The sequence below is a fragment of the Homalodisca vitripennis genome, chromosome 5 (genome assembly GCF_021130785.1).
Source record: "Homalodisca vitripennis isolate AUS2020 chromosome 5, UT_GWSS_2.1, whole genome shotgun sequence".
In the NCBI taxonomy this organism is placed as follows: Eukaryota; Metazoa; Arthropoda; class Insecta; order Hemiptera; family Cicadellidae; genus Homalodisca; species Homalodisca vitripennis.
In genome coordinates, this window is record NC_060211.1 from 38,902,358 (window position 1) to 38,929,938 (window position 27,581).

A 27,581-nucleotide genomic window follows, 5' to 3' on the forward strand; every position below is an offset into this window, starting at 1 on the left:
TCTAAAAGCATGCCAATGTATTAAGGATAGCCTTACCACTGTCCACTCTCAGACTTAATTATCATAATGATATTAAATTCCCAGTTCAGGGCCAAAAATGAAAGTGTGTTTAAATTTTTTTTCTTTTTACTTCTTAAGTATATACAAGTATACATACTTGTTAAAGAAGACAACAAGTTTATAACATTTATTTGACAACATCTTGTGTCTATTTTATCTATGCTCTTCATAAATTCTGGAGAATTTCTAACAAATTAGTTTTCATCGTGTGTTACAGCTAGTGAACATGTTTGCTAGTGACAGTCAGAGACTGTACCAGATGGTGGTATTCGGTCCGATGATCATCAGCGGCCCTGTGTCTATGAGCCTGGGTATACTCTACATTCTGTGGCTGCTCAGTCCTTGGGCACTTATGGGCATGTTGGTATTCATCCTCTTCTACCCTATACAGGTCAGTTTTATTTAAATGTCCACCCCATGCTATATTTTTAAGGGAGCTATGTAAGCACATCAATCAGTTAAATGGGAACTAAATTCAGCATGTGACGCTATTCCTAAAATTCAAGACTTGACAGATTTAAGAACGGCAAAAACTATTTATTTTGGCTATTTTGAATCCTTAATAAGATATGGAATTGTTTGTTGGCGTAGTTAGTTCACAATTTATTGAACAGGTTTTCAAAACTCGAGAGCAATCAAATTCTAGGAAATTTTGTCAATCAAGTATTTACATAATGGATGTTTTAAATCAAACTAACAAAAGAATACAATCCAATCCCTTTACCTAGCTTTATAACTAGACAACACGTAATATTCATTCTCTACTCTGTCTATACACAGAACAACCCATTTAAAAACATCTTTCTCTTACAATAATCACCATTTATAAAATAAACATCTTTAGCATCGATGGAGAAAGAATAAAGGCTTTCAGAAAACTATCACAGAATGTATGTTTCAAAGTGACATTTATATTTTTCATAATTTTTGTCCGAATTCAGCTGAACATAATTAAGATGTAAAATATGTTCACCTAGTTTTAGCTATATGTTACTAGTGTTTTAGTTGGTATTTTTAAACTGTTATTTAGTATTTAGTGTTTTTATATCTTGGCAAGCCTTATAACAGTCTAATCTATTTGGTTAGTCTAATAAATCATTTCAAACTTTTTGTATCTAAATCATGTGTAGAATGCATGAGAAGTTTTGTTAGAATCTAAAATTCTTTATATAGGAATTGATTATATTCTTTATACAGAATATGTAATTTAATATATTACAGAATTCCAGCATTTTGACAAATGTGCTAATTTCAACAGCACTTGCTAATTTGTATCATAAGAAAAGAGTTTAACTTATTGAATGAAAATTGTTTGTAACGGAAGGTGGAAGTATTCCCAAAAATATGCCCTTAAAGTTTCATATATCAGTTGAGAGCAAATTATTCTTCCTGAAAACATTTAACTACCCATTGCAGATCACTGACGATATGTCGTCACCTAATGACTGTTGCCTTATATCGAGTTCAGCTCATTTTAGTGTACTGGCTTTAATTTTACCTCTTAATAGTTAAGTAATCTCTGATAGAATACAGTAACGTGTGTTTTATGCAACCTAGTATTTTTAACAATGATCTAAATGTAATTTTACTTTCTTAAACGTCCACAATTATCCAGCATATTGTACCAATATGTTAAATTTAACAATACTTAGTTCAGCGTATGATATTATCTGTTTGGCAGCATGACCCAAATTGGTATTTTATTTTCCCTGGATGTACATAAACATATTAGTAATCTCTCATATTGTGTTACAGTATAAAGGTGCAAGTAATATATTTAAAATCAAAATTTGTTTTTCAACTTTAGGTTTCAGTAAAGGCGCAGAGTTTTATGCGATATGAACCATTACCGTTGAGCCGCCATGTCACTCCATAAATAACTAAATATGCAATTACTTAAAGCTAGTTGGTAATGGACTAGAAACTCTTAGTGTAATTGATGCTAAGCCCATTCTCTCTGTCTAACTTGATTTCATTTGTTTGTCTTTTCTCAGTATTGGTACATTGATTATTTTAGTATAGCTTCAAAATTGATTAAATTACTTAAAGCAATAGTTTTATGAATCATAAATTTGTAAATGTTATAATTTTCACTACATTAAACATAGGTAGAGAGAGAACATAGTAGTGTAATAAGTTAAGAGCTACTGTAACTTGTGTTACAGTACGGCATGTCAAGGCTGGTGGGCAGGTACCAGGCGAAGGTGGTGTCTATGGCTGACAAGAGGATCTGTCTCACCTCCGAGATCCTCAGCTCCATCAAACTGATCAAGATGTACGCCTGGGAGAAGTGCTTCACGAAGACTCTCTTTGGTTAGTACTGCCCCATGTGAGTAGGCTTACAGTACATGTCTCTTGATGTTGCTGTAGTTGTCTACGAATGTTGTGATTGCAAGTCAACACGTTATCTGTGCACACACAACTTCCCTGTTACCTCAACTCTTTACTGCGGTCGTTCTTACAGACTTGAGAGACAAGGAGCTCCAGTTTCTCCAGGTGGCCATGTACTTCCAGAGTCTAACAGTGTCCGTGGCGTCCACTGTTCCCATCGTCACAGCCATTGTCATGTTCCTCACCCACATCGGCATGGGCTATGACATCACTCCTTCCCAGGTACGGTGTTCAAATTCTATTTGGGGTCTTATTTAAACTACTATGAACTTTATACTGTGAACAGTTGCCATTAGTTTAATAAAATGGTACAGCACCTATTTTATGACAACTTAAGTAGAATAAGCACCAAACCAAAATACTCACTGAGCACTATTTCTGCCATGAGTATAGTTGTTCTCCTGACTAGTGGTCTGATGATCGTAGCCTCGCAAGAGATTAGGCGATGTACCTAGTCATTAGTGATAATTTGGAAGTCATATGTCCTCAGGAGGAGTGTTAAGAGGAACGCTGTAGCCCTAAATTGTGCTGTGTTAGACAAATCACAATTGAAAAATTATTACAGAATTATGGGACTCATCTCGTTTTAATTTTGGTGATTGAATGATCTCTAGAAGTCTATAAGGTGAAGAACAATTTAATAAATTTTTACAATAAACCACACACAAAAATAAACAGACCACAAACATAACTGAGTTGGTTGTTAGTGAGCACATGACTGACATGATCCTAGTTTTTGTCTCAAATGAAAGCAATGGCCTATTTCCTTATTACCATACTGATAAGAAAACAAAAGGATATGTGCATTTAAAGACATCTTCCCATTATCAGAAGTTCAGTAAAACCAGACATTGGTGCTCTTCTCACATTTCCATATGTTTGGTAAAATCGGATATTGGTACTTTCACATACTTTTAAACGTCTGGCAAAACCGTAAATTTGCACTGAAAGGTTTTTAGTTATCATAGGTTCAATAGTTTTTAAAGTACAAGTTGTGGTAATAGTCCAAGTATTATCTTACTTTACAATAAGTGCAAAATTGTGTGCCAGGCTAAGTCCAATTGTAATAAGTTCATCATTAATTTGTTTAACGTAAAAAATGTAAGATAAATTTTCTTATCAATTTTGATATTGATAGTTAACTCTTTCTGTACTATATGTTTTAAAATAGTCTAGTGAAAATGACTAATGGTAATGGCAGATAGTTTAATGAGCCTTATCAGACAGTAGGAAGTTAAAAGAATTACGTCTCCTTTATTTTCAACCAATAAAACTCAGACCTTAGTAGAAGGATATTAATATTTAAACAAATTAACAGACATTTCCAATTCTTTGTGATACATTTTTGTGTCTAGTTTGTATTTTGTTGTTCTCATCTATTTCTATTTTTTGTGTATTTGCTATTCTTTTTTTATATGGACTATATTATTTAACATTGTACATGCAATTGGAACCAGTAAGATATTAGAAATTAAACTATTTATAATTTGTAATCTCACCTGCACAGTAAGTAGTGTTTACGTGGTGATGAGTCATTTCTATAATTGACAAGCTTATTATAAATTATTCGTTGGTATGTATAAACATGTCTGTATACATTTATCCTGGTAACTGTGCTATAAGTTACTTGAATAATTTAGCATTAACCACAGTTTAATTTTTAAATTATAACAAATACCATAATGTTTTGTTAATTTTCAAGTTTCACAAATATATTTTTATTAGTTTAATAATAGTATGATATTTTCCTCTGTATATTCTCAATGTTATTCTCTAAATATTTGTGTTTGTATAGATTTTTAAATTAATCTATTTTAAAAGTTGTTAACATAAATAAATATTCTCTATGGCACATTTGGAACTTTGGTTGATTTGAGTATTTTACTGTTCGGTGTTGTTAATGGATATAAAAACTATATTGTTAAATTATAAGTAAATTATACCAAATTATTTCAATCACTTTAATTTGAGAGAGAGAGCCTTTGTTTTAGAGTGCTTAAAATATTTTAATTGTTGACTACTATTTTTAAATGTTATAAGTAATTAATTTTGTATCAATATAATTTTTAATTTTTTCATATAATCGTGAAAGTGTTGACATTTTTAATAATGCATAATGGTGACAATATGTGTAACAATCCTGTATCCTTTTTAATCTTTTGTTTTCAATAATGAAATTTAAATAACAAAATTATTAAAAAAAACTAATATAACATGCACCATCGCATGTTTATACATGCATTACCACATTCTTTTCAAACTTAAAAATTGTCTCTGTTTAGTTAAGTTTGTATTTTGATGTTTATTTTTCAGTTTCCATATGGATGAATGAAATAGCTCATCAAACAATGTTATTTTTCTACATTTTTCAACTTTTTTATATGTGACCGTTTATGTTCTTACCATCCATAAATTTTGTGCAACCTTTTAAGACAGGAACGTAGTGGTAGATGTGGTTACTTTGATTTGATAGGGCGATCCACGATATCTGTGGAGAAACAAAATTTTGTCTAGTTGTGATGTTGAGGTTAACCCAGTAATTTCCACAGGCGTTCTCAGCCATCTGTTTCTGCATGAGGCAGCTGTCCACGGTGATGATTTTCACCTCCGAGAGTTGGAAGGCACTTATCGAGGGGTGCATAGCCATCAGGAGGTTCCAGGTGGTTTTCTGACCAAACTTGTTTGTCATTTTGCTTGTTTCTGTATGTGGGATTCGCTCTCTAGCTCGCTTGACTCATTGTAATTACTCTTATGTCTCCCTAACTCACCCTCACCTAACACACATCGGAATGTACCGTCTATAATTGAGAACATTAATTTGCGATATTAATCATCAAAAAAAGTAAAATTTGGTAATATTGCCCATTTATTAGCAGGTGTGTTGTAGTAAAAACCTAGTGAATCTCGAGAGTGTCATTTTGTTTTGTTCTAGAGTAGAGTTAGAAGATCGTACTTAGAACACGGTCATTTAATGTTATTATATGTATAAATTTTTTATGTTTTTGTAGTGCCTGCCCTGCATTTTTACCAATCCTAGGGAGACTACTTCTATCACTGTCCTGTTTCTCTATCTGAACAAGTTGTATGTTACTATGTGAATAGTCATCATCTAAGTATTTATTAATAGTAGAGACCAAAAATAACGTTTTCCCCTAATGTGCACAAAATGGGTAAATCATAGCCAGCATGCCTAATCACCTCTCTTGCAGCGGAGATTTCTGGAGAAAGTATACAACCTGTGATGGCAGGTATACCAATGACTTTATTTGGTAATAGTGGTTGTCTTGCAGTGTTACCATTACAGGCCTTTACGGTAATCAGCATCTGCTTGAAGCAACTGCGTAACGTCCTCACCAACACTCGAGAGGGTTGGAGGAAGGTCATCGAGGGTCAGATAGCTGTGGCCCGACTGCAGGTTGTATATACGTCCATTACCATTGAGCCTGTGTATGTGGTTGTTTGTCTGGAACCGTTCTTGTGGAATTCAACATCAGGTCTCGACTCATTCTTGCAGATTGTTCTCTTAAAACACGCTTTTAGAAATCAGATTTAGATTTAGTGCAGTGGAAAACAAAATGAGTAGAGATGTGTGGGTGACGGCATTTATTAGTCCGTTTGAATGTGCTAAAACTCACATGGTAATGCATTTCTAGGCCTACTCGACAAAAACTCATTTCTCATCATCTCGTAAGAATGAACCCCACATAAAATAAACTAAGTACACAAAGTGTGAACAAATGACTATGGATAGTTGGATCTTGTAGAAATGAAACTGGTTAGAATTGCTGTGTTACTTGAGTATTTGGATGGGATCACTTTACAGTAAACGCAATATAGCTGCACTCTATACTAATAATTGCAGTATAAAGACACAACTTGACCAAGCACAAACAACCGCAGTACAAAATATGATCGTAACTGTACTACAATTCCAATTAAGATTTCAGTTAATTATTTCTAACTTCTAAATATAGTCAATTTATTTCCAAATTTACTTCAATATCTAAGCTAAAATTATGTATTAGACAACGTTATTTACAATTTTTAAAATTTATTCATAAAATCGTCAAAAGGAGAGCAGTCCCTAATAAAATAAATTAGCACTTTAAATTTAAAGTTGTGGGTGAAAACCATGCAGTTAAAAAAATATTTGACCCACAAATATCTATTTATTTTATGTTAAATTTAATTCGTAATCTAAGCATACAAAAGTTATTGGCCTACTTTATTTATAAGTTGAGTAACATCAATTTTGTAAGGACACGAAATTTTCCCTTTTTGACATTTGTGCAGGTTAACGTAACACGAGTTTTGAAATTTGTGGTACTTAACATAAAACCAAAGTTATTACTGATGAAATAATTAAAACAGTTTTAATCATATATTTAAAAAAAACTTAAATACAATGTTAATCTTCCTTTCAGCTAAGCTTCTTTAAATCTGTAAGTCGATTCTTCAAAGCAATGTTGTATTAATTAAATCTTTTTACTGAAATAAAATGATGAACTAATCTGTTCTTAAGTAATCATTGTTTAACACATATGCTACCAAATGGCGCAGTAGTGGTGTGTGGTGACACTCATGATATCAGACATTGCGTCGCTTGGTAGTGAAATGTTATACATGAAAGTTAAATATTGCAGTCAAGTCAACCTTTGCCAACATTGTCAAAGGTCAAGCTTCTGAAAGCTGTTACATTTTAAGCTTGTCAACAACTACTATGGTTTTTGCATAACTAAGTTTAATGGCACACAATATTAATCGAGAATACTACTGTATTGAATTATCAGTATTTTTAAATGTTAAAAACATTTAATTGAAAGGGTCTAACGAAGTAATGTATTTTAATTTATGATTCTAAAATAAATATGTTTCCTTGAATTTTAATCTATGAAATTTTTTAAGAAAATAAGACTATTAAATATATCACTATTAATAGTTCACTTTTAGTTTCACATAAGAAAAGTATTACGTTAAGAGTAATGTTAGTGAGTTATGAAGGCAGAAATCTATTGTAATAAATGCAGCTTTGTTAAAAATGTTCATGAAATTGAATTGCAATTAAATTACATTAACCCTTACGACGTAAAAATGGCGTCACCTCCTAACGTGCGTACAATGCGGACGTGCACTTTTTAAATTTTACTACCCACCGAATGCTTTGAAATCCACAGACTTGTGTATAAAGAGGTACTGCATTGAAATATATTAGTTTGTAAAGCTTTGACTTCGTATTTTGTTATTGTGTAATTGAGAAATTGCAATACGTCTCAGCTGACTGCTCAATGATTGTCATGGACAGCTGCATTTCACAACGTTGTGAATATTCCAGCTTGCTTCATGTTGTTAGGTTCAAGCAGTATAAAGTACAGTAGTAGTTACATTTTAGTTCGTTATTTATTTGATTGTGAAAATACATCAATTAGTAACTTAATGATGAACTTAGTAACGATTTGAGTGATAGCTGTCTTGACATTTGTGAAAACATTTTCTACTGATGTAAATATTGTATTTAAAAGTCTTTTTTTAATATATGATTAAAAAAGATTTAATTATTTTATCACAAATAACTTTGGTTTTATGTTAAGTACTACAAATTTCAAAACTCGTGTTACATTAACCTGCACTAAAATGGCAAAAGGGGAAAATGACGCGTCCTTATAAAATTGATGTTACTCAATTTATAAATAAAGTAGGTCTATAACTGTTGTATCCTTAGATTACGAATTAAATTTAACATAAAATAAATAGATATTTGTGGGTCAAATATTTTTTAACTACATGGTTTTCATCAACAACTTTAAATTTAAAGTGCTAATTTATTTTATTAGGGACTGCTCTCCTTTTTTATGATTTTATGAATAGATTTAAAAAATTGTAAATAACATTGTCTAATACATAATTTTAGCCTGGATATTGAAGTAAATTTGGAAATAAATTGACTATATTTAGAAGTCAGAAATAATTAACTGAAATCTTAATTGGAATTGTAGTACAGTTAGCTGAAAGGAAGATTCTCAACTTTACTTCTTGAAACTTTTTATATCAAAAGGACATTAATACAATAACAATTTTAAAAATATGTTAAAACTGTTTGAATTCAGTGTTTAGATTTATGAATAAATGTCATATTTTATAACTATTGTAATTTCTCTTTTTTAATGTGATTTCTGCACCAATTGTGCATGTGGTATGAGAATGATAATTTATATAAAGCATTTGGATCTTCTCATAAGTATAATAATTTGTATTATATCCACAACAGTACCATTTAGTCATAACATTAAGTATCAAACTTGAGTAATATAAATAAATTATTTTTACTCACTTTTAAAAGAAAATTTATATTTCCAAAAGTTTAAAATATTTTAATATGAGTGCTTACAGCAAAATTAAGTTGACTCTTATGATAAAATTGTGAATATTTTATTTATTAATATAAACTATTGGATTTGATGTGTCTTTCTAGTTTTTTGAGATTCATCTGGATGTTTTTTCATGATTAATTTATTGAGCATTGAATTATTAATATTTAATTACTTAAAGCAAATCTTTTAAAATCTCGCATGGTTCATGTGAGAACAGAAAAAATTTTATTGCATCTATATTTTTTACATAACATTATAACCAAATAGATTACTTTGTAGAGATTTTTAGATTTAAAGATCTTCAATGAATGATCAATACTACAATATAATATTTATTTGTGTAAACTTGCAAAGATAATAAATTTCAGTTCATTTGGTTTCCATTGGTAGAACAATTATTTTCCTTATTTATTTAGAACTTTTTTATTTGTCTACTAGACAATACAATGGGAATGGACACAACTTGTTTTCCCCAATACTTTGCACACCTTTGCTTATTTGTGTGCTGTCATCTTGACTAATTACTAAACTGTGTATAACTGAAGGAAACAGGGTATTTCCAGAAATATACCAGTGATACATGAAACCAGTAACACTTTTGTTTCAACGTTTAACAATGTTTTTCAACGTTTAACAATGTTTTTCAACGTTTAACAATGTTTTTCAATGTTTAACAATGTTTTTCAACATTTAACAATGTTTTTCAACGTTTAACAATGTTTTTCAACATTTATTAATGTTTTTCAACGTTTAACAATGTTTTTCAACGTTTAACAATGTTTTTCAACGTTTAACAATGTTTTTCAACATTTAACAATGTTTAACATGTTTTAGAAATAGTGTGCACGGAGTTGACACAAACATTTTTTTGTGATTCCTGACTAATGTGTGTCACAATTCTCTGGAATGACTTATTTTAAATCTAGTTTGTAGTTACGTGTTAGGTTAGTCATTCACCGGATGAAGAGATCAGATATTGAAATATAGTGTTATGGAATTATTGTATCACTGAATACCGGAAAATATCATGTTTCCTTCACAATCCTTCCATTGTAAAACACAAACTTAGAAAAAGAGTGTGCAATTCTAATATATAACCTTTTGTCAAAGTTTAAAAAGAACCTAAGTTAAGTAGTCCCAATAAATGACATTAAAATATGTTATAAATATTTGATTATTGATTTTGGCCGTAGTAACAACTAAAGTTTTACTGTGTAATATTTGAAAAAGATGAAAAGATGTTTATACAATATTGACATTAGTTTGTGTACAACATACAATGCTAATACGAGTAATGCTCGTATGATATATTGTAGCAGTTATATTTTCTTTTTTCTTAAGTTGGACTCATTGATTAAGTTTTATGTAGCTATTGGTGTTTTCGTTTATACAAGGTATATTCAAAAAGTAACAGGAATTTTCATTTTCTGAAAAAATATTTATTTATTTATTGATATTAATGTTATCACCTTAAAAAATCCCTATTAGATATTATGCACTTATGCCAGCATTTCTTCCAATACTGAAAACACTTCTTAAACTTGATCTTTGGGATAGCCTTTAGCTCTTTCAACGATGCACTTTTAATGTCATCAATGCTTGTAAAATGATGGCTCTTTAAGGTTCTCTATATTTTTCGAAATTATAAAAATCACACAGAGTCATGCCTGGAGAATATGGAAGCTGGGGCATTGTTACAGTATTGTTGTGGAAAAAATCACGAACAAGCAATGAAGTTGAGCATCGTTTTGTGTCACAAATTCTCTGGGCATTGTTTTTTGGATTGCTTTCACGTAAACAGCATTGAATTTGTTGGTAGTACTCCTTATTGACTGTTTGACCTTGTGGTAAGAATGCATGATTCATTCGTTCATTACCATTTCTTCAACTTTTTCATGTTTTCATCGGTTTTGATATGCTGGGGTATCCGGAGAGTTTGCCTTCTTCAATATCGGCACGGCCATCTTTGAAGCGTTTTACATCTGTAAACCCTTGTTTTACTCATAGGAAACTCACCATAGGCCTTAACATTTCCCACACTTTGTTACTCTGTATTTCATCGCTAAGAGTCTTTTATTTCATTTCATTAATGACGCTTTATGAAAATCGCTGAGTTCATCAAATACGTCTAACCTTAAGAGTTGCCACTGAAAAAGTAAACAATGAATACAGCTGGAAATTATTTTATACTTTCAGAAGCATGAATACTAACCTAATAAATAATATTGACAATCACACTCTCCAGACCTGGGAAACTAAAAAATTCCTGTTGCTTTTTGAACACACCTTGTATATTGTCATTATATGATAACTTATTTATAAATCATCTTAATCACTGGAGAATATAAGTGAAACGTTTCCATTGTAAAAATTTTGAACAGGATAGTAAAATGTTTGTTGTATGTCCATTTCCTCTTATAAATTCTTTGTTGAATAAGTTCTGCCAAATTGAATAAGGTCAGTCACTTTTTGATTCAAAACAAATCTTTTTATTATGATTACATATAGATTATAGCATTTTATTTTGACTAATTTTATAAATAATTTATGTAAACTATGATTAACATATAAGCTTTGGCTAAAAGAAATCTACAAATTACATAAGTTGAGTTTAGATAATGTTGTATTCTTTCCCTTTCATAGGCTATACATATTTAATTTTACTCCTCTGAGTACTGGCTTTGGAGATTTCTTTTCAACATCCATATATCGTTTACAATTATTTCAGCCAAGTCTCATCTGAGGTTTTGAAAACAATTTGATTTTTACATCACTGTACTATATCCAGTTTAAATGTCTCCCTTATATTTTGTTTTTCATTGAACACTAAGTAGTTAACTGTTTAAGCATTATTTTTTAGCATTTTATTTAGGCTATACATCTGAATAAAAGCAAAATAAAGTGATAATTTAATATAATACAAAATGTACAGTAAATGATAAAATAGTAAGTAGGTGATGTGTTAATATCAAAACATGACTCAAATTAAATTATCTCCAATCAGCAATCTATTTTAATGTAATCCAGTCTTGAATTTGTGTACGTAACATTGCAGTAAAATGCATGTTAAACAATTGGCTGAGCTTTAGTGAAGCCTATCACTCATAAGACTGTAAAATTTCATTTCTATCTGTCTGTCTCCACAATATCTCGAAAACAAACTGACCTACAGACTTGAAATTTTACATGAAGCTTCATTTCTATATGAGAAACACTGAGTTTGATGATAGTGCATGTCACTCCGTGGGATTTGGCTGAGCGTTAGTGAATATTCTTACATTGGTTTTATGGGCAACCATGATGGGAACGAAAAAATAGCAGAACAAATTAATTTTTTAACACGTTTGAGATTGCGTTTGAGATCTGCAACCATATTTCTTCCTTGGGTGAATGAATATCCCAACAAATAACTACAATCTAGGTTTAACAAACAAATCATTCCAGAGCATTGTGACACCCATAAGTCAGGAATCATAACAATAATGTTGTGTGTCAACTCCATGCGCACTATTTCTCAAAAACATGCACTTAGTAAAAACAATACACTTATTATTAAAACTGAACCAAAGAACACAAGTCATAATAGTAGGTTTGCACTCATCTATGTAGGAATTTACACTAACAATAGTCATGATTTAGTGAAAATAATGAAAATTTAATTTAATTAAAACCTGTAGGAGTTGTCTTATATTTTATTTATCTAATATCATCTACATTAAAAAACTTCATATAAAATACAAATGTTCGAGTGTAATTGTTGCTACTAACGTTGCAAATAACTTTTTTTATATATGGTATCAAATTTTACCATTCACACATCCCTACTATGTTGAAAACATTTCGTTTTAAGCTTAATTAACCAAATGATGACTTATTATATTATATTTTTGCTGAGCTGTGATACTTAATCTACTAATAAGACAGCCACGTTCAGCAGGGAGCCTGTGTGCTTGTTTCATCACATCACGTCTTGACACGCAACCAAGCATGTCTCATCCTACCGGCTTGCATGTCATGTCATACCATGTGTTGTCTGCAGGCTTTTGCAGCCCTAGCGTTCCTAACGTCGGTGTTTGTACCATCGTGGCTCGGCTGGCTGGAGGCGTGCCGCAGTCTCCACCGAGGGATCGCGCCTCTGCTTCGAGTCAAGGTTACATCTCCATTAACACGGATCAGGGCTCCATGCTTTCCATTAACAGCTGGTCACTTGCGGGTGCTGGACATTTTCATGATTATTACTGCGCACTGGTTTCGGATATATTGTAAATACCCTGTAACTCACATATTATTTATTACAATCAACGTTTTCTTGGTAGAGTGTTGTAATCTCTGTTGCGTGTAAATTTATGTAATAAAGAAAAAAGAATGGAAAAAAGGAGAGACAAAGAGATCTGATAATAAATTGTAATTTGTGACAAAAATTTCTGTTTTCTTTTTATTAATGAGAGCTGCATTATTCAATTATTCATTCAAGTACTATGGAATGGTACTTTTGGTTATAAAGTATACAGAAGGAGAAACATATCAACGTTTAAAACAATGCTTAGTTAAAATCCTCTTATTTTACAAATTGTTTTCCAAAGTTATCTTTGTCTCTCTTCTATCCAAAATATTTTCAGAATGAAGTAATAATTAATTGTTAATTCCTCGTAGAATCATGTGAATTTACAATTACTTTCTTTTAAACTGTTCTTGCCTAGTAAATCATTTAAAAACTTTAATGCATACATAATATTTGTATTTTTTTAAAGTTTTCAGTTGCCAAACAGAAGTTTCATATAATAATATTATGTCAAGATGCAATTAATTGTACAGTCCTATGCTTGTGCAGCTAAGGCTTTCACAGATATGGAGTCTTCTTATAATATTGTCTACTTTTAATTCGAGGATCCTCTGAAAGTGAACAAAACAGGAGTGTTCAAACTGGAAATGTTTCAAATCAAAAACAAGCTGTATTTGAAAATTCTTAAATTGAATTGAAGAAAATGTGGAAATATAAAAAATTTCATGTAAAATACAAATAGTGGTCTACTAATCAATATGATTTGAAGTATAATATTATTGTTCCGTGGCTTTTTATTATTAGAATGGGGGTTTAGATGCAAAACTAATACAGAATACCAAGTCAAACAAACATGAAATTACGTCCATCAAGTCTGACATCACTGATAGGGAAAATGGACTCTCTGTAGTTAGAGATATGACATGGTGACTGGGGAAGAGAGGGGGGCCGGAAACACTTAGCCTTTGTCATTTTCTATCAAAGAATCATTAAAATCATTACTTTGATAAAAACGTTATTGGCAAAACAATGGTGAAATAGTTCACTGGCAGCGTTTTGAATCTGCCAATACTTATCTTGATAGTAGAAATTGTGAAAACGTGATAGAATGGAAACTAATAGAGCACCACTGTAGCTAAAACATTAATTATTTTAAATTGGTAATAACGAAATTAGCAAACACATTGTCAAAAATCATACTACAGATATTTTTTATATGAACAAAAAATGGCGTTATTGGTTGAAAACTAGTCTTTGTTTTTTTTTTTTTTTGTATTTGCTGAACATTACAAAAGAAATTTATAAATTACAGTGGTGCTCTATTAGTTTCCATTGTATCGCTTTTCAAATTGTGTCAACAGTTTTGACACATTTGTTCACTTTCAATTCATCCTTATCTTTTATATTTTAAATCTTAATAGACCTTATTTGAGTCAATTCCAGGAGGTGAATTCAAAATGAATGGCCTTGATTAAATAAATAATGTATTTATTTGTCAAGGTTCACACATGATGCTATAAAATCGTGTGTTAACCAAAGCTACATTTTAAAGCCTTCAACTGTTGTTTCTGCTTTATTTGGCTGTGTATATATATCTGCACTTAATATGTACTTTCAGATAATTACATTTACTTCTGGTAAATTCATTTTCACAGAAGCTTAAAATAGAATGAAGCAAATTTAAAGTATTGACTATGAAAATATAAACTCATTGAATAATTACAAGTTATACAGGGTGAGGCAGACCACCTGTACAGTACGTATAGCAGCCTAACCAAACGAGGTAGATTATTCGTAACAACTTAAACCCCCCTATTTCCACCCCAAAGAATTTGGAGAAATTATTTTGAAATCTCTAAAACTCCCCAAAAGGGTAGTTTTTGGGGGGTAGGGGTGGTTTTTGGAAAATTTTCAAATGTAAAGGTATGTTGAGTTATACCTCATTTTAAAGGTATATCTTCACTGATTATCTCTAACCATTGGAGATAGAGACAAACTTTAAATGTAGAAAATGTTTATTTTTTAAAGACCTTTCTCTAATTATGTACAACACAACCTAGGTTGCTATTTGGATTTTTTTTAGATTGGGGCTGTTAAGTATTTCAAAATTCTATGTATTTTTAAAATGTGTAAATTTTGAGTTAGGGTGGCATTTGATGATATTTTTTGATAAGCCGTCTCATCATTAGTTTTGAATAAAAATATTGTCTCTCTACATTTGTGCAGGTAGTTGCAATAAATTTACCCACAAACCCCTGATTTTTTAATGTTTTGGTGTACCCTGTACATAAGCAGCAAGATAGGTTCAAACTTTTTGCGTCAAAATAATCAGTGAAGAAATACCTTAAAATGAGGTATAACTCAACATACCTTTACATTTGAAAATTTTCCAAAAACCACCCTTACCCCCCAAAAACTACCCTTTTGGGGAGTTTTAGAGATTTAAAAATAATTTCTCCAAATTCTTTGGGGTGGAAATAGAGGGGTTTAAGTTGTTATGAATAATCTACCTCGTTTGGTTGGGCCGCTATACGTACTGTACGGGTGGTCTGCCTCACCCTGTATTAGTGATGTGTTATGTGTAACATTGAAATTTAGATCTTTCATTTTGAGTTAGGGCAGTGTATATAGAGCATTATTAAATTATCATCAATTACAATGTTGAATAAAATTGAAGCTTTTATGAGACCAAAAAACATAAGCAATGTATTAAAAACAAAACTTAGAGGTTAAGTTAGTGAAAGTTATTTCTTAACTGCTTAAACATTCTTGTTATGAAAGAACTGCTTTTTTATCGTTTAAAATAATTTTTTAGTAAATAGGAAAAACAATGTTAGAAATGTAAACTTTTTTTGAAATTGAAGAAAAATATCATTTTTTGTGTTGATTGATTTTAACAAACGTGATAAAAATTTAAATAAGTGGGTTTATTCTATGTAATAAATCTTCACACTTCAGCCTCTTTGCATCTGTACTAGAAGTTTGTTCAGTATGAAACATTTTATAGACCTTACATGTCTGTTTCCGTCACTCCATCAAGTTGCATAACTTTCCAAGCCCTAACAATCACCCTCCATCTTATTCTGTCTTCTGCCTCCTTCATATTGGCTGGTTCATTCATATCTCTCTGTTAGCATTTGGATTTTCCTAGTGAACTAGGGTCCTCCCCTTCTCATTCTTACGAGTAAACTCGAGTATGTACTTTTTGAACTTGGCAACATGTTCTCTAGCTGATAAATTTTCTTTTTTGCACTTTTCTGATTACATACTTTCCAAAGCTCTACAGCCCTTGCTGACTTTGAATTGGGCCTGTACTAAGCTACTAAGCAACTACTTTTCAAGGGTTTTACTAAGCTGGAGAGTATTTTTCATATGAATTGGCGTGTCTTTTGATCCACTTTGGATAGATACACACATCATTTTAACTATTCTCCTTGGCTGTTGAAGCTTGCACCAAACACCATTTGCTATTCTATTTCTTGGCTTCATTAGAATAAGAATGTTGGCTTGTCGTATTACACAATACATGTATTGATATAGTCAAAATTACAGCTTTTTAATCAAGTCTGTATGATATAACTCTAGCCATTTTTTGCTGTTATCCCGTCATCCGTTCTTAACAATTGCATGAGTTTTTGTATTACATCGTAATGGTTATATTCCTTTTTTTAACTATTATAAGTTGATTAATTCACACATTAATCTATAATCTTCTGAAGTTCACATCCACCAGTATATTTTGAATAAATAATACATATAAATTATGAACTCAAACCTTATAACTGCCATCACTAAATAAGTCCCAGTGCACACTTGATTACTGACACCGTAATCTGACTGTGAACTCCGAAGTGCATCTGTCGAGCTCAATATCTCCGGAATTAGTACACGCAAGGTTGATGACTAGATGAAACAAAGGTGAATGAGCTTGCTTACAGCTGGCTGTCCTAGTGTTTATTAGTTATAAAATGCCTTAATGTTTTTTTTTTTTTAATCGGATCATATATTTGAAGTATCAGACATTACACGACCAGATATATTTTTCTATTATTTCCATGTCATTAACCTTTTAATTAAACTTCTTATGTGATCAGAACCCATATTTTTTAGTACGTATATATAAACCTTTTTATAACACTTAAAACCCTGTGTTCATCGAATATTGATCCTGAATCATCAAAATCCAATTATACTTGAATGACGCAAGTAACAATCACGTAACTCCTGCTTTTTCTAGTGTAGCTTTTATCCTCTATTATTTATTTCCACCATCCTTTCCAGTCCAAAAGAATTACTGCACACTTTTAAGGCATGATTAATTATTTAAAGAATAGTTTGCTATGCTTGGTTTTAGTTTGTTTGGTGATTTTTGTTTTATGTTGCATGTGGATGAATTTTTAGGGTGTGACAGAGTTCCAACATTTAAGGCGCATGTGTTAAGTTTATTTTTTAATCAATCAAAATACATATTAATTCTTTAGTTACTTAATGTAATTTTATATAATTAACATACTTTAATATATAGAATCTATAAAAAAAAGCAAATTTCAAGTTACTTTATTTTTGTGATAAAAGGATTTTTATTACATTAATATTAACTTAAAAATATTTATTGACGTCATATGCACATTTAATATTTTGCCAATATAGTAGAGTCTTGCTTATCTGACATGTATGTGTGGTTGTAATATTGAATAAACAATAAAGTTAGATAATAGGAAAATCTTGTTAAAAGCAAATATTTCTTTTAGTACAAAAATAGTCTTTCCATCTCACCCGGACAAAGTTGGTGGATTTTGTGACAACTGAAATATTATTCTCATGGGATGTAAATGTACCCAAAAATTGTTAAAAAAATGTTAAAAACCTTTTTATATTATTTTTTAGTTTTACAAAATTTCAACTACCATTATGATGAAATGAAATCTTATACCAGCTTCATAAACAAACTTAGATACATTTCTGGTTGAACTTAAAGCTTGAGTGTTAGACCACTTTATAATAAAGTAGATGTACGTGTACAATGGCTGTAAACATACACTTTTGACAAATGTTCTTGATTGTGGCAACAAGGCAAACTACAAAATATAATTCACCTGAACCAGAAGTGCTCATATATGGGTAAAGCTTATGAAAAGTGTGCCAAGCCACAGGAAACGGCTAGTGTTTTATACAATACAAAACCTTTTCTACGAGAAAATTACAAGATCAGTAATTTATACTATTATAAATTCCATAGTATAATCAATACATCACAAGTTAGCATTTGAAAAAAACTTTATCTACAGGTATAAGATGTAGGGTATTTGTACAGCCAATGTCAACAAAGCACTAAACTTTGTTTTCCTTTTTTTTGAATTGAAGTAATTTTTAATAACACAGGGTGTTGGATAAGTGAGAACTTACTGTATATCTAACTTTTTATGTTGAAAGTATAGATAAGTAATGAACATTTCTAGAATTTTCGACATTTGATGACCACTGTGTGAAGTAAGAGTACTTAATTTTTAAATCACTTGCATGTTTAATATTTTGACCAGTATACATATTACCTTGCTTTGTCTGTAACTTCATTAAATAAATCATTGTGAAGAATCATTAGTTTCTTGTATGGTTTTATAATGTAAAGCCTTTATAAAAAACATAAATAATCTATTTACTAACTTGATATTGTATGATGTTTATAGAGCGTAATGCTACTGAACGAGATCAGCCCTTATATTGCCAAGCCCATGGACAAGTCCCAGGCCGTATGTATCTCAAATGGTACATTCAGCTGGGACACCCCTCCCCCCACCCCCAGCCACACCAAGGTCAAGAATGGCAAGAAAGTCTCCAACAAGTTGCTCAGGTAATGCTTCTTAAACAACTCATAAAACATTGTCCATGTCCATAAATGTGTCCATTTTGTCAACTCATACAGCGTGTACATAAACCAACCAACAGACGTGTAAATAAAAGTAAAATCAGCCTCAAAAAACCATTTACAGACTTGCTATTAAAGGAAAACTGATAACATCATTCTCTTTATCTATGTTTTTTTCCTGAGGGAAAAGGATGGTTTGTCCACGTGCTTAGTTCTAAAAAGGACCTCTGCGCCTCCCTTACTTAAATTTGTTTCCTCTAAATCCGAGGCTTTTACAGAAACCTATCAGATTTGAGGGCTCCTGTTCTCTGATATTCTTGGGGCTGAGGAGATATGCTCCCAGGAATCTTTTCCGAATTTTTGAAATGGCAGGACAATTTAACCAAATATGCTCAGTTGATTCCTCCTCTTCTCCACAGGGTCTACATTCTTCAGTCTGGCTAAGGCCCACCCTCATAACATGTTTACTTAGAGGGCATGTCCTGTCAACATCCCTAATATCAGTCTTATATCCTCCTTACTCTGATCTAGGAGAGCTGCCACCCTTTAGCGTAAGGAGAGATAAACATTTTGGATAGTCTTAATCCTGAGGCTCTTCTCCAATTAATGTTTCTTATCCTCTTTTCCCAATCTTGTACAAGAGCTTTGCTGTTGGAGAAAGCTATCCCGCAACCTGACTCAGGCCCCACCATTATGGACTCTGCTCCCTTTTTGGCAAGGATGTCTGCTTTTTCATTTCCATGAATGCCCTCATGGCCCGGCATCCAACCGAGTGTCTATATCTATATCTAGTTGCTGAACGATGATATAACCATTGTCTATGTGTCTGATGGATGGATGGTGCTTTAAATGTGTCAAGCCAAGAAAAATGTGATCTGAGAAAAAATTATTGCTTTATATTTTTAACCCTTTTAATACCTCCCATTTTGACCACCACCAAAACTAATGTGGCTTTTGTAGATTTATAGCATTTGTGAGCAAAAGTCATCAATCTGTTAAAAGTTATAATCATGGGTTTTTACATTACAGCACAGCCAAGATCAAGAAGTCAGACCACATCCAAGCTACAACAGAAGAAACCGTGGTCCTCAACTCTGTTCCCAAGCAAGAACCTGTGTTGCATGACATTAACTTTTATGTCCCTAAGGTAAAATAGTTTTATGTCACTTTAGAGAGATTGTACGTACTTTTAAAAAGATTAAAAAATTTACATTATGTTTTGAGGTGGATATTGTTTTTAGATTGAATTGTTATAGCATTTTTATACATTTTTACATGTTATAAAGACATATATTCTTCAGTAATGCCTTTTTAGTGTTACTTTTTAATTTTCAACTTTTTCTCTTGTTTTTGTAAAATTTATAGTGCACCAATTATAAATTCATAATCAAATTTAGGTTTGGGAAATTGCCTACAATACATGATTTGATGTTATCCTTGATCAACTTTATTTAGTAGCTAAGCTGGGGCTGTAAAGTCCTCTCTGCCACAACCTTATATCAAAATCTGGGGTAAGGTGATAAGGATAACAAAATTTCATTTTCTGATAAATTTGTGAAGCAATTTATAATATGTTCAATAATCTGGACAAACACTGTTATCATCAACTCAATAATATAAATGTATGAGGAAAAGTGGGCAAGAGTAGCTGTCATTGATTTTTTAAGTGATTGAAAAAAAAAATGACAAAATGTAAATTATTTGATAAAAATTAAAAGTATTGAAATACAGGATCAATATCTCTGGTTATACATTAGCCATAACCTTGTAACAGACAGATTGTTCAGTAATTTTTGTTTAATTTCTTCCTTTTTTTCTAACTTCCATCACCAAGAGTTTATGGCATTGCAGGGTAGTCTGGTCGGAGTGTGTGGACAGGTGGGGGCAGGCAAGTCGTCGCTGCTCTCAGCCGCCCTGGGCCAGCTCCGGATGGACTCAGGCAAGGTATCCAGGGAGGGATCCTGTGCCTATGTCAGTCAACAGGCCTGGATACTAAATGCGACTCTGAAGGAGAACATCCTATTTGGAGAAACTTTCAATGCTAAGAGGTGAGAATCCGTATTAGTTAACCTTGTAGTCTAAGATTATGATGTAGCAAAATCAAAAATTGTAGTTTTTATCACTAGGAGCAAAAGTGGTTGTTTTTTTGGATGTAGTCATCTTTTACAAGCAAGGGAATTCTAAGCTAAATTTCATCTATCAAAAATTTTAATCTTAAAAAGCTTGAAAACTGTCAGTCAGTGATATGATCCTTTTAATTCATTGAATAAAACTCAGGATTTCTGGCTTGCTTTAGTATTGATGGGTTTTACGTGGTTTGAACCAATTATTTAAACCAATGACTGTGTCTTGTAGGTATCACCACACTGTGATGTGCTGTGAGCTGTCAGAGGACATCAAGTTGTTGCCGGGAGAAGATGAGACAGAAATTGGGGAGCGAGGCATCAACTTGTCTGGGGGCCAGAAACAGAGAGTGGCTCTGGCAAGGGCACTTTACGCTAACCGGTTGGTACAAATTCACAGGCTAATCAACCAAGTTTGTAGTAAAACAGAAGTTTAAATTGCCACTAAAAATATAAATGTGCAATAGATATAATCAAACAATTGCAGCAAGATGTTTTTGTAAGATTAATCTATTACAATAACTGTTGGTTATTGTGCAAATTGATTTAGTTTAAAAAAATCTCAACAATAATGTCAAACTTTTTGACTGTTCAACTTTAGCTAATCATTGTTAAAGTACCTAATACCAATAGTTTTGTTTTGTGTTTAGCTTTTTCAAGTTTCAACTATATATTTTTTGACTTATGAAAAATGTAAGATAATTAAATTTTAAGACAATTATCACAGTATAATACATAATTATTGTAATCCTTTTTTCTGTAACAGTCTTTTGTGAAGTGTTTGACAAACATAACATTGCTATCAAAAGTCTTGACACCATAATAAAGTTTAAAATATTGATTGTGAATTTTCAATGTATTGATTACAAGAGACCAATATAAGCTTAAAAAATAAAAAAACACATTTTTATTAGTTACATGTTACAAAGCTTGTGTTGGTGGAAAGAGTGACAGTGGCAATAACCTTCATCATCTTATCACATGTTTATCAATTTAAAATTTCACAATATCTTTGTCTATATTTCAACATTTAATTATTATTGTCCATGGTATTTCACTACACTAGGGAGATGATTTGTGTTCACTAGCACAGAAATGCTGAAAGTATTGTATCTTTTTTATAACATAATGATAAATAGTTGTATGATTTTGTGCTTATTTAAATATAGGATTTAATACTTTATTTTGACAATCTTGTTTACGCTATGTTGACAGAGACATATACTTCCTGGACGACCCTCTGAGTGCAGTGGACGCTCAAGTCGGAGCCCACATCTTCAAAAAGTACATCTTGGAGGCACTGAAGCACAAATCTGTCATTTTTGTCACCCACCAAATACAGGTCAGAATTCCTGCACCCAACTACCTTTGTTGAGTGTTATTGATTTATAGCCATGTAAAATTATTAATTTGGTGTAGGAAATTCTTGTTAGATTCGGTTTTGTTTCTATTCCAGTTCTTGAACCGTTGTGATGAGATCTGCGTGATGAAAGATGGCAGCATTGTGGAGCGAGGAACTCACGAGGAGCTGCTGGCTAAGGGTGGAGAGTACGCGACCATGGTGCACACCTGGCAGCAGTCGCAGGGCGATGGCGTCAACTCGTACGATAGTAACAGGTCAGTCTGCTGCCAGCTGTGTGTGTAACATAGAGGGCAGTAGAAATTACTAATTGGAACTTATTTGGAGCTAAAATTTCAGGTTATAGTTACTGTTTATTGCTCCCATGAGCCAGAGATATTGAGGTACAGAATTTACTTCACCATCTTTTGTGTAATGGGAATGCTGCCTTGGCAACTTTATGCCATGAAATGAAGAAATAGTCAATAGTGAATTTTCTTCATGGAGAAAGGAAATTCCTGATTTTACCCTCCGACATATCTTTGTTTAATCTTTTGCACTCGGCAAGCTATTCAGTGTGGGCCAATAGATCTCTTGCTAAGCTCGGGTGGAATTACAGGCAGTTGTCCTCTCAGTTCAACGGGCAGCTGGGTTCTGCGATACTACTCGGTGCTTCCATGACTTGGGACTCGTATTAAAATGGTAGTATTTTACCTTAGGCTCCTTATATGACAGATTTAAATTAAATTCTCAAACAGTTTAGAAAGTTTATCAGTTTTAAGGTTGAAACTTTTTTGATTGGATATTTATTATTTAAACGTACCAATTAGTATTTATTTATGGTATAGTATTAGTTGATATATTTTAAAAGTACTTTTATTTGGGAAATAAAATTGGTCTAAAGTAGGGCTCTGGTATCAATAATATGTAAACTCATTTCCATATTTTGAGGTTTGGCTCCACAAAATGGACTAGCATTTTAATAAATTGAAAGGATACACCCTAGCAGCTACAGTGGCAAACACACTTGGCTTTAAAAGAAAACCAACTAACTGAAAACTATGTCTACTATGGAAAAGTACTGTAATTAGAGAAATATTTATTTAGTTCCTTATTTGACTGAGAGACTACAGCATTTTCCAGCCACAACTGGATAAGGATTGAATTTTAAATACAGTGGGCCACACATAGTGGCCTGACAGGCTGAGTGGCAAATAAATGCGGCCTGTGAGTTGATGAACAGGATGGGGTCTTAAACCTCCAATCTGACATAGAGAACACCTATGGCCGGCCTAATCTAATCACATAAGTTCAAAGAATTAGTATGAGCCTCGTTCTTAATCCGATTAAGTACTCTGGTACCCATTCCTTTTATAAATTACTACCGACCCAGTATGGAAATCTTCAACGCTGAAGCATCTTGCATATTATAAGAGAAAATATAACTCTTTTACGCACATGCGTTTTTTTTTTTTAAATAATATTTTCCCCATAAAATGTAGTATACGTATAGTAATTAAATATATAAAAATAGACCTTCAAATACTTAGTCTGACTGGTGTTGTTCAATTGAAAATAATTTAGGTTCATATTCACACAAATCAGTAGATGCCTATAAACAAAATTCGGCTCAGCATAATTTGGTGTGTAAAACAAAGGAAATAAAAACATCTGTTATGTCACATACAATTATTATGAGTCTTTTATGTTCTCTGGGAAGTTTTTAAACAAAAGTCTTTAGAGCAGACAGCTGACTATGAAAGAAGCACTTTTACTTTTTTCCTCCATAAGCTGAATCACAAATGATACGGTTGTTCCAACAATTTTAGCGTACAAGCAAACATATGTTTTAGTAGTCAATAGTTATACTCGTGAAATATGTAAGAAGATCAGTGATACAAACAGAATGTAAACAAATGATACGGTTGTTCCAACAATTTTAGCGTACAAGCAAACATATGTTTTAGTAGTCAATAGTTATACTCGTGAAATATGTAAGAAGATCAGTGATACAAACAGAATGTAAACAAATGATACGGTTGTTCCAACAATTTTAGCGTATAGGCAAACATATGTTTTAGTAGTCAATAGTTATACTCGTGAAATATGTAAGAAGATCAGTGATACAAACAGAATGTAAACAAATGATACGGTTGTTCCAACAATTTTAGCGTATAGGCAAACATATGTTTTAGTAGTCAATAATTATACTCATGAAATATGTAAGAAAATCAGTGATACAAACAGAATGTAAACAAATGATACAGTTGTTCCAACAATTTTAGCGTATAGGCAAACATATGTTTTAGTAGTCAATAGTTATACTCATGAAATATGTAAGAAAATCAGTGATACAAACAGAATGTAAACAAGTGATATGTTGTTAGCTGGCCTTATAAAATATGTTAGCAAATTAACCTTGGATCTGTCAAATGACTTGTGGCTAATCGCTTAAAAATGTTTTTACAATTTTAAGTGACTAGTCTCTAGTTGTTTTTGTAGTTATTTTTATAATTAGACTTTTGGTATCAAAAATATGATTTAAGTAAGACATATTATATATCAGATTAATTGGGATGTTTCACAGTTTAATTTGGTGTATTTTTTTATTGCATAATAATGTGTAAAAATTACAGGGTGAAATTACAAAGTTACAAATTGAAGAAACATTGGTGGTTTGCTGTTTCTGCTCGCCCACTTTGACAAAATGCAAAATTACGGGATTTTGCCTTCTGCTTTTGATACGAGAACTTTTGTTCAGGAAAAAGTTTGGCTACTTCACTGCGTTCAGAATTTCTTCCTCAACAAGAACATCTTCAAAACTGGTTTAATACTTTATGGTTCGAAAAAAAGACTTCCATTGCAAATACAGTTTGCAGCATTTCTATGTCAAAAGCTAGTATTTTGTTTATTTTTGATTTTATTCTAGAGTTGTGGTTGTATCAAGTGACATGAAACTTTTCATCCTGAAATTTAGCATCAAGTGGTGTATAATAGTAAAAGTATAAAAATATACTCTACAAAAATAAAATAGTTTTTGGAAAGTGAAATTTATAAAATGTATAAAATGCTTTCCATTTAAAAACTTTTGGAGGTCATGTTGTATATTTTTTTATAAGCAAAAACAAATTTTTCAATTTTTTATTAGGCTGTACTTTGAAATTTGTTTTTACTTTTCTTTTTTTCCATTTGTAATTCCAAAAACCTCCTAAATTAAAATACAAAAACAGATTGAAATCTATATATATATATATATATATATATATATATATATATATAGGTGTGTGTTCCTTGCAATTTACTCAAAAAGGAGATATATGGTAGAAAATACTTTACTTCAATAATAAAGATTCTACATAGGTTAGAATGATGATGTGCACAATAACAAAATAATGCCTGAACATTATAGGAATTTCAACAGCCAGATCCAGGATTATTAGAGAACTTTGTTTGCTGAAAATTAATAAAGCTGATGTATTGTTTTAGGACCTAATTATTTAAAAGTGTTTTCAATGGTATTAATTGAGCTTACTAAATACAATCTTATTGTAATGGAGACAGGTATTAAAAATAGTCTGCTCTCTCATCTTTTCTGTGGAAACCAGTACTACTGATGTTTATCGTGATTATTTATTTATTTTTTATCACTGATAATGTATTATCTGTATTTTTATCACTACATATAGTGTTTGTTCATTAAAGAGTAGCAGAGAGAATAAAGAAGTTTGAACTAGAGAGAGTTTTCCGTATCAGTGTTATTTGGCAAATACTGGAAGCTTCAAATTGAATTCCCCCTCGCCCTCAGCGGTAGATATAGTGCCCAGTGGAAACATCCTGTATGTGTTCAGCTTAATGTCTTCATGTCAAAAAGAAAAAGAATGTTCCAAATTGCTGAAGATAAGCGAGCTCTTCCTATCTTATCAAAACTATCTCGTTAAAAATTCTCTATTTAGGTGAATCTTGCTGATTTCCTATCAGTTATCATATTCTATATTTCTAACCAGGTGCTGTTTGAAACCTATAATTATAGTATTATATGTTTTCTAATGAATTTAATTAGTTTATATTTCCTGTTTCACAGAATAATGAAACTAGTTGTACTGTGATGAATGTTTAGTGACTCAGGAGTCTCGGGAATGAATGGGAAATGTGTGTCGGTGGAGAAGCTTGCCACCAACGGCACCCCAAAGAAAGCGAAGACTGTTCAGAACGGAAACCACGATATCCAAGGTTAGATATTTTCCTTTTTTTGTCAAATCTTGTTGTTAATTTTTTGTTTTCCTTAATGCTTCAAACTTTGCCAACAGTGTGTTTCTAAGTTGAATGCTATATTCCAGCACAAATGATTGGTGGAAAACATCTAACGCAGGCAGAACGCGTTTAGAGCGTGGTTCGCTTCACTCGGAGACCTACATCAACTATATCCGGGCAGCTGGAGGCTTCTGCGTGGTCTTCTGTGTGGTGGCCATCATCATTCTCAATGTGGGAACAACAGCATTCAGCTCTTGGTGGCTGGCCACGTGGATCAAGGCTGGTGTCGGGGTCAGTGAGTCTTGTGCAAACTATGTGTATCTAGTGTTATTAATTAAACACTTTATATAAGGAGGTTTATGAGTTTATGGTATGATAGAGGAATCCTTGGATTTGTGGAATAACAAAATTCTAAAACAGTTGGTTTGGAGACCTTGGTCTAGGCCAGAAATGTTCATAAATTGAAAAGTCACTAGCAAGAAATCACTGATATTTTCCTATAAGTAACAGTTTTCTAACGCAGGAGAAGTAGGGGAAGTTCACAAAAAGTGCACGTTATGCAACATTAGCAATTTTTACACACCATGAAAACTATTTCTCTGTAGATTAAACAGAGCAAAAAAGCCAGGTTTAAATAAAAATGTTTTGAAGGCAGGAAGAGCAGGCTTACCTTAACCAAACTGGATGGATATTCCTCTTCGTCTTGATGTAGGAACATTAGAATACAAGTTGGTTATCCACTGGGCACATTGTGAACGAAAGAGAGAAATTAAATTTTGTGTGCAGCGTTGTCAAATTGCAGAGAAAAGGAAGGTGCAAATCCACTGATGATTATAATGTTTATACAGTTCATGTTGCCAATTTATTAGCAAGTCTGCAATGGAGGGAGGATATTAAAAAT

The 27,581-nt window shown here is 32.0% G+C and overlaps 1 protein-coding gene across 1 annotated transcript in view; it reads left to right on the top strand.

Annotated features, from left to right (window-relative positions):
- LOC124362024 (ATP-binding cassette sub-family C member 5-like) overlaps window positions 1-27,581 on the top strand; it is a 124,577-nt gene that overhangs the window by 66,301 nt on the left and 30,695 nt on the right. Inside the window, 13 exon segments of the mRNA XM_046816170.1 lie at window positions 278-451; window positions 2,226-2,373; window positions 2,525-2,673; window positions 5,756-5,866; window positions 18,789-18,952; window positions 19,997-20,114; window positions 20,819-21,015; window positions 21,323-21,472; window positions 22,306-22,432; window positions 22,547-22,707; window positions 26,547-26,659; window positions 26,767-26,803; window positions 26,806-26,971. Coding sequence (XP_046672126.1) covers window positions 278-451; window positions 2,226-2,373; window positions 2,525-2,673; window positions 5,756-5,866; window positions 18,789-18,952; window positions 19,997-20,114; window positions 20,819-21,015; window positions 21,323-21,472; window positions 22,306-22,432; window positions 22,547-22,707; window positions 26,547-26,659; window positions 26,767-26,803; window positions 26,806-26,971 — 1,815 coding nt within the window.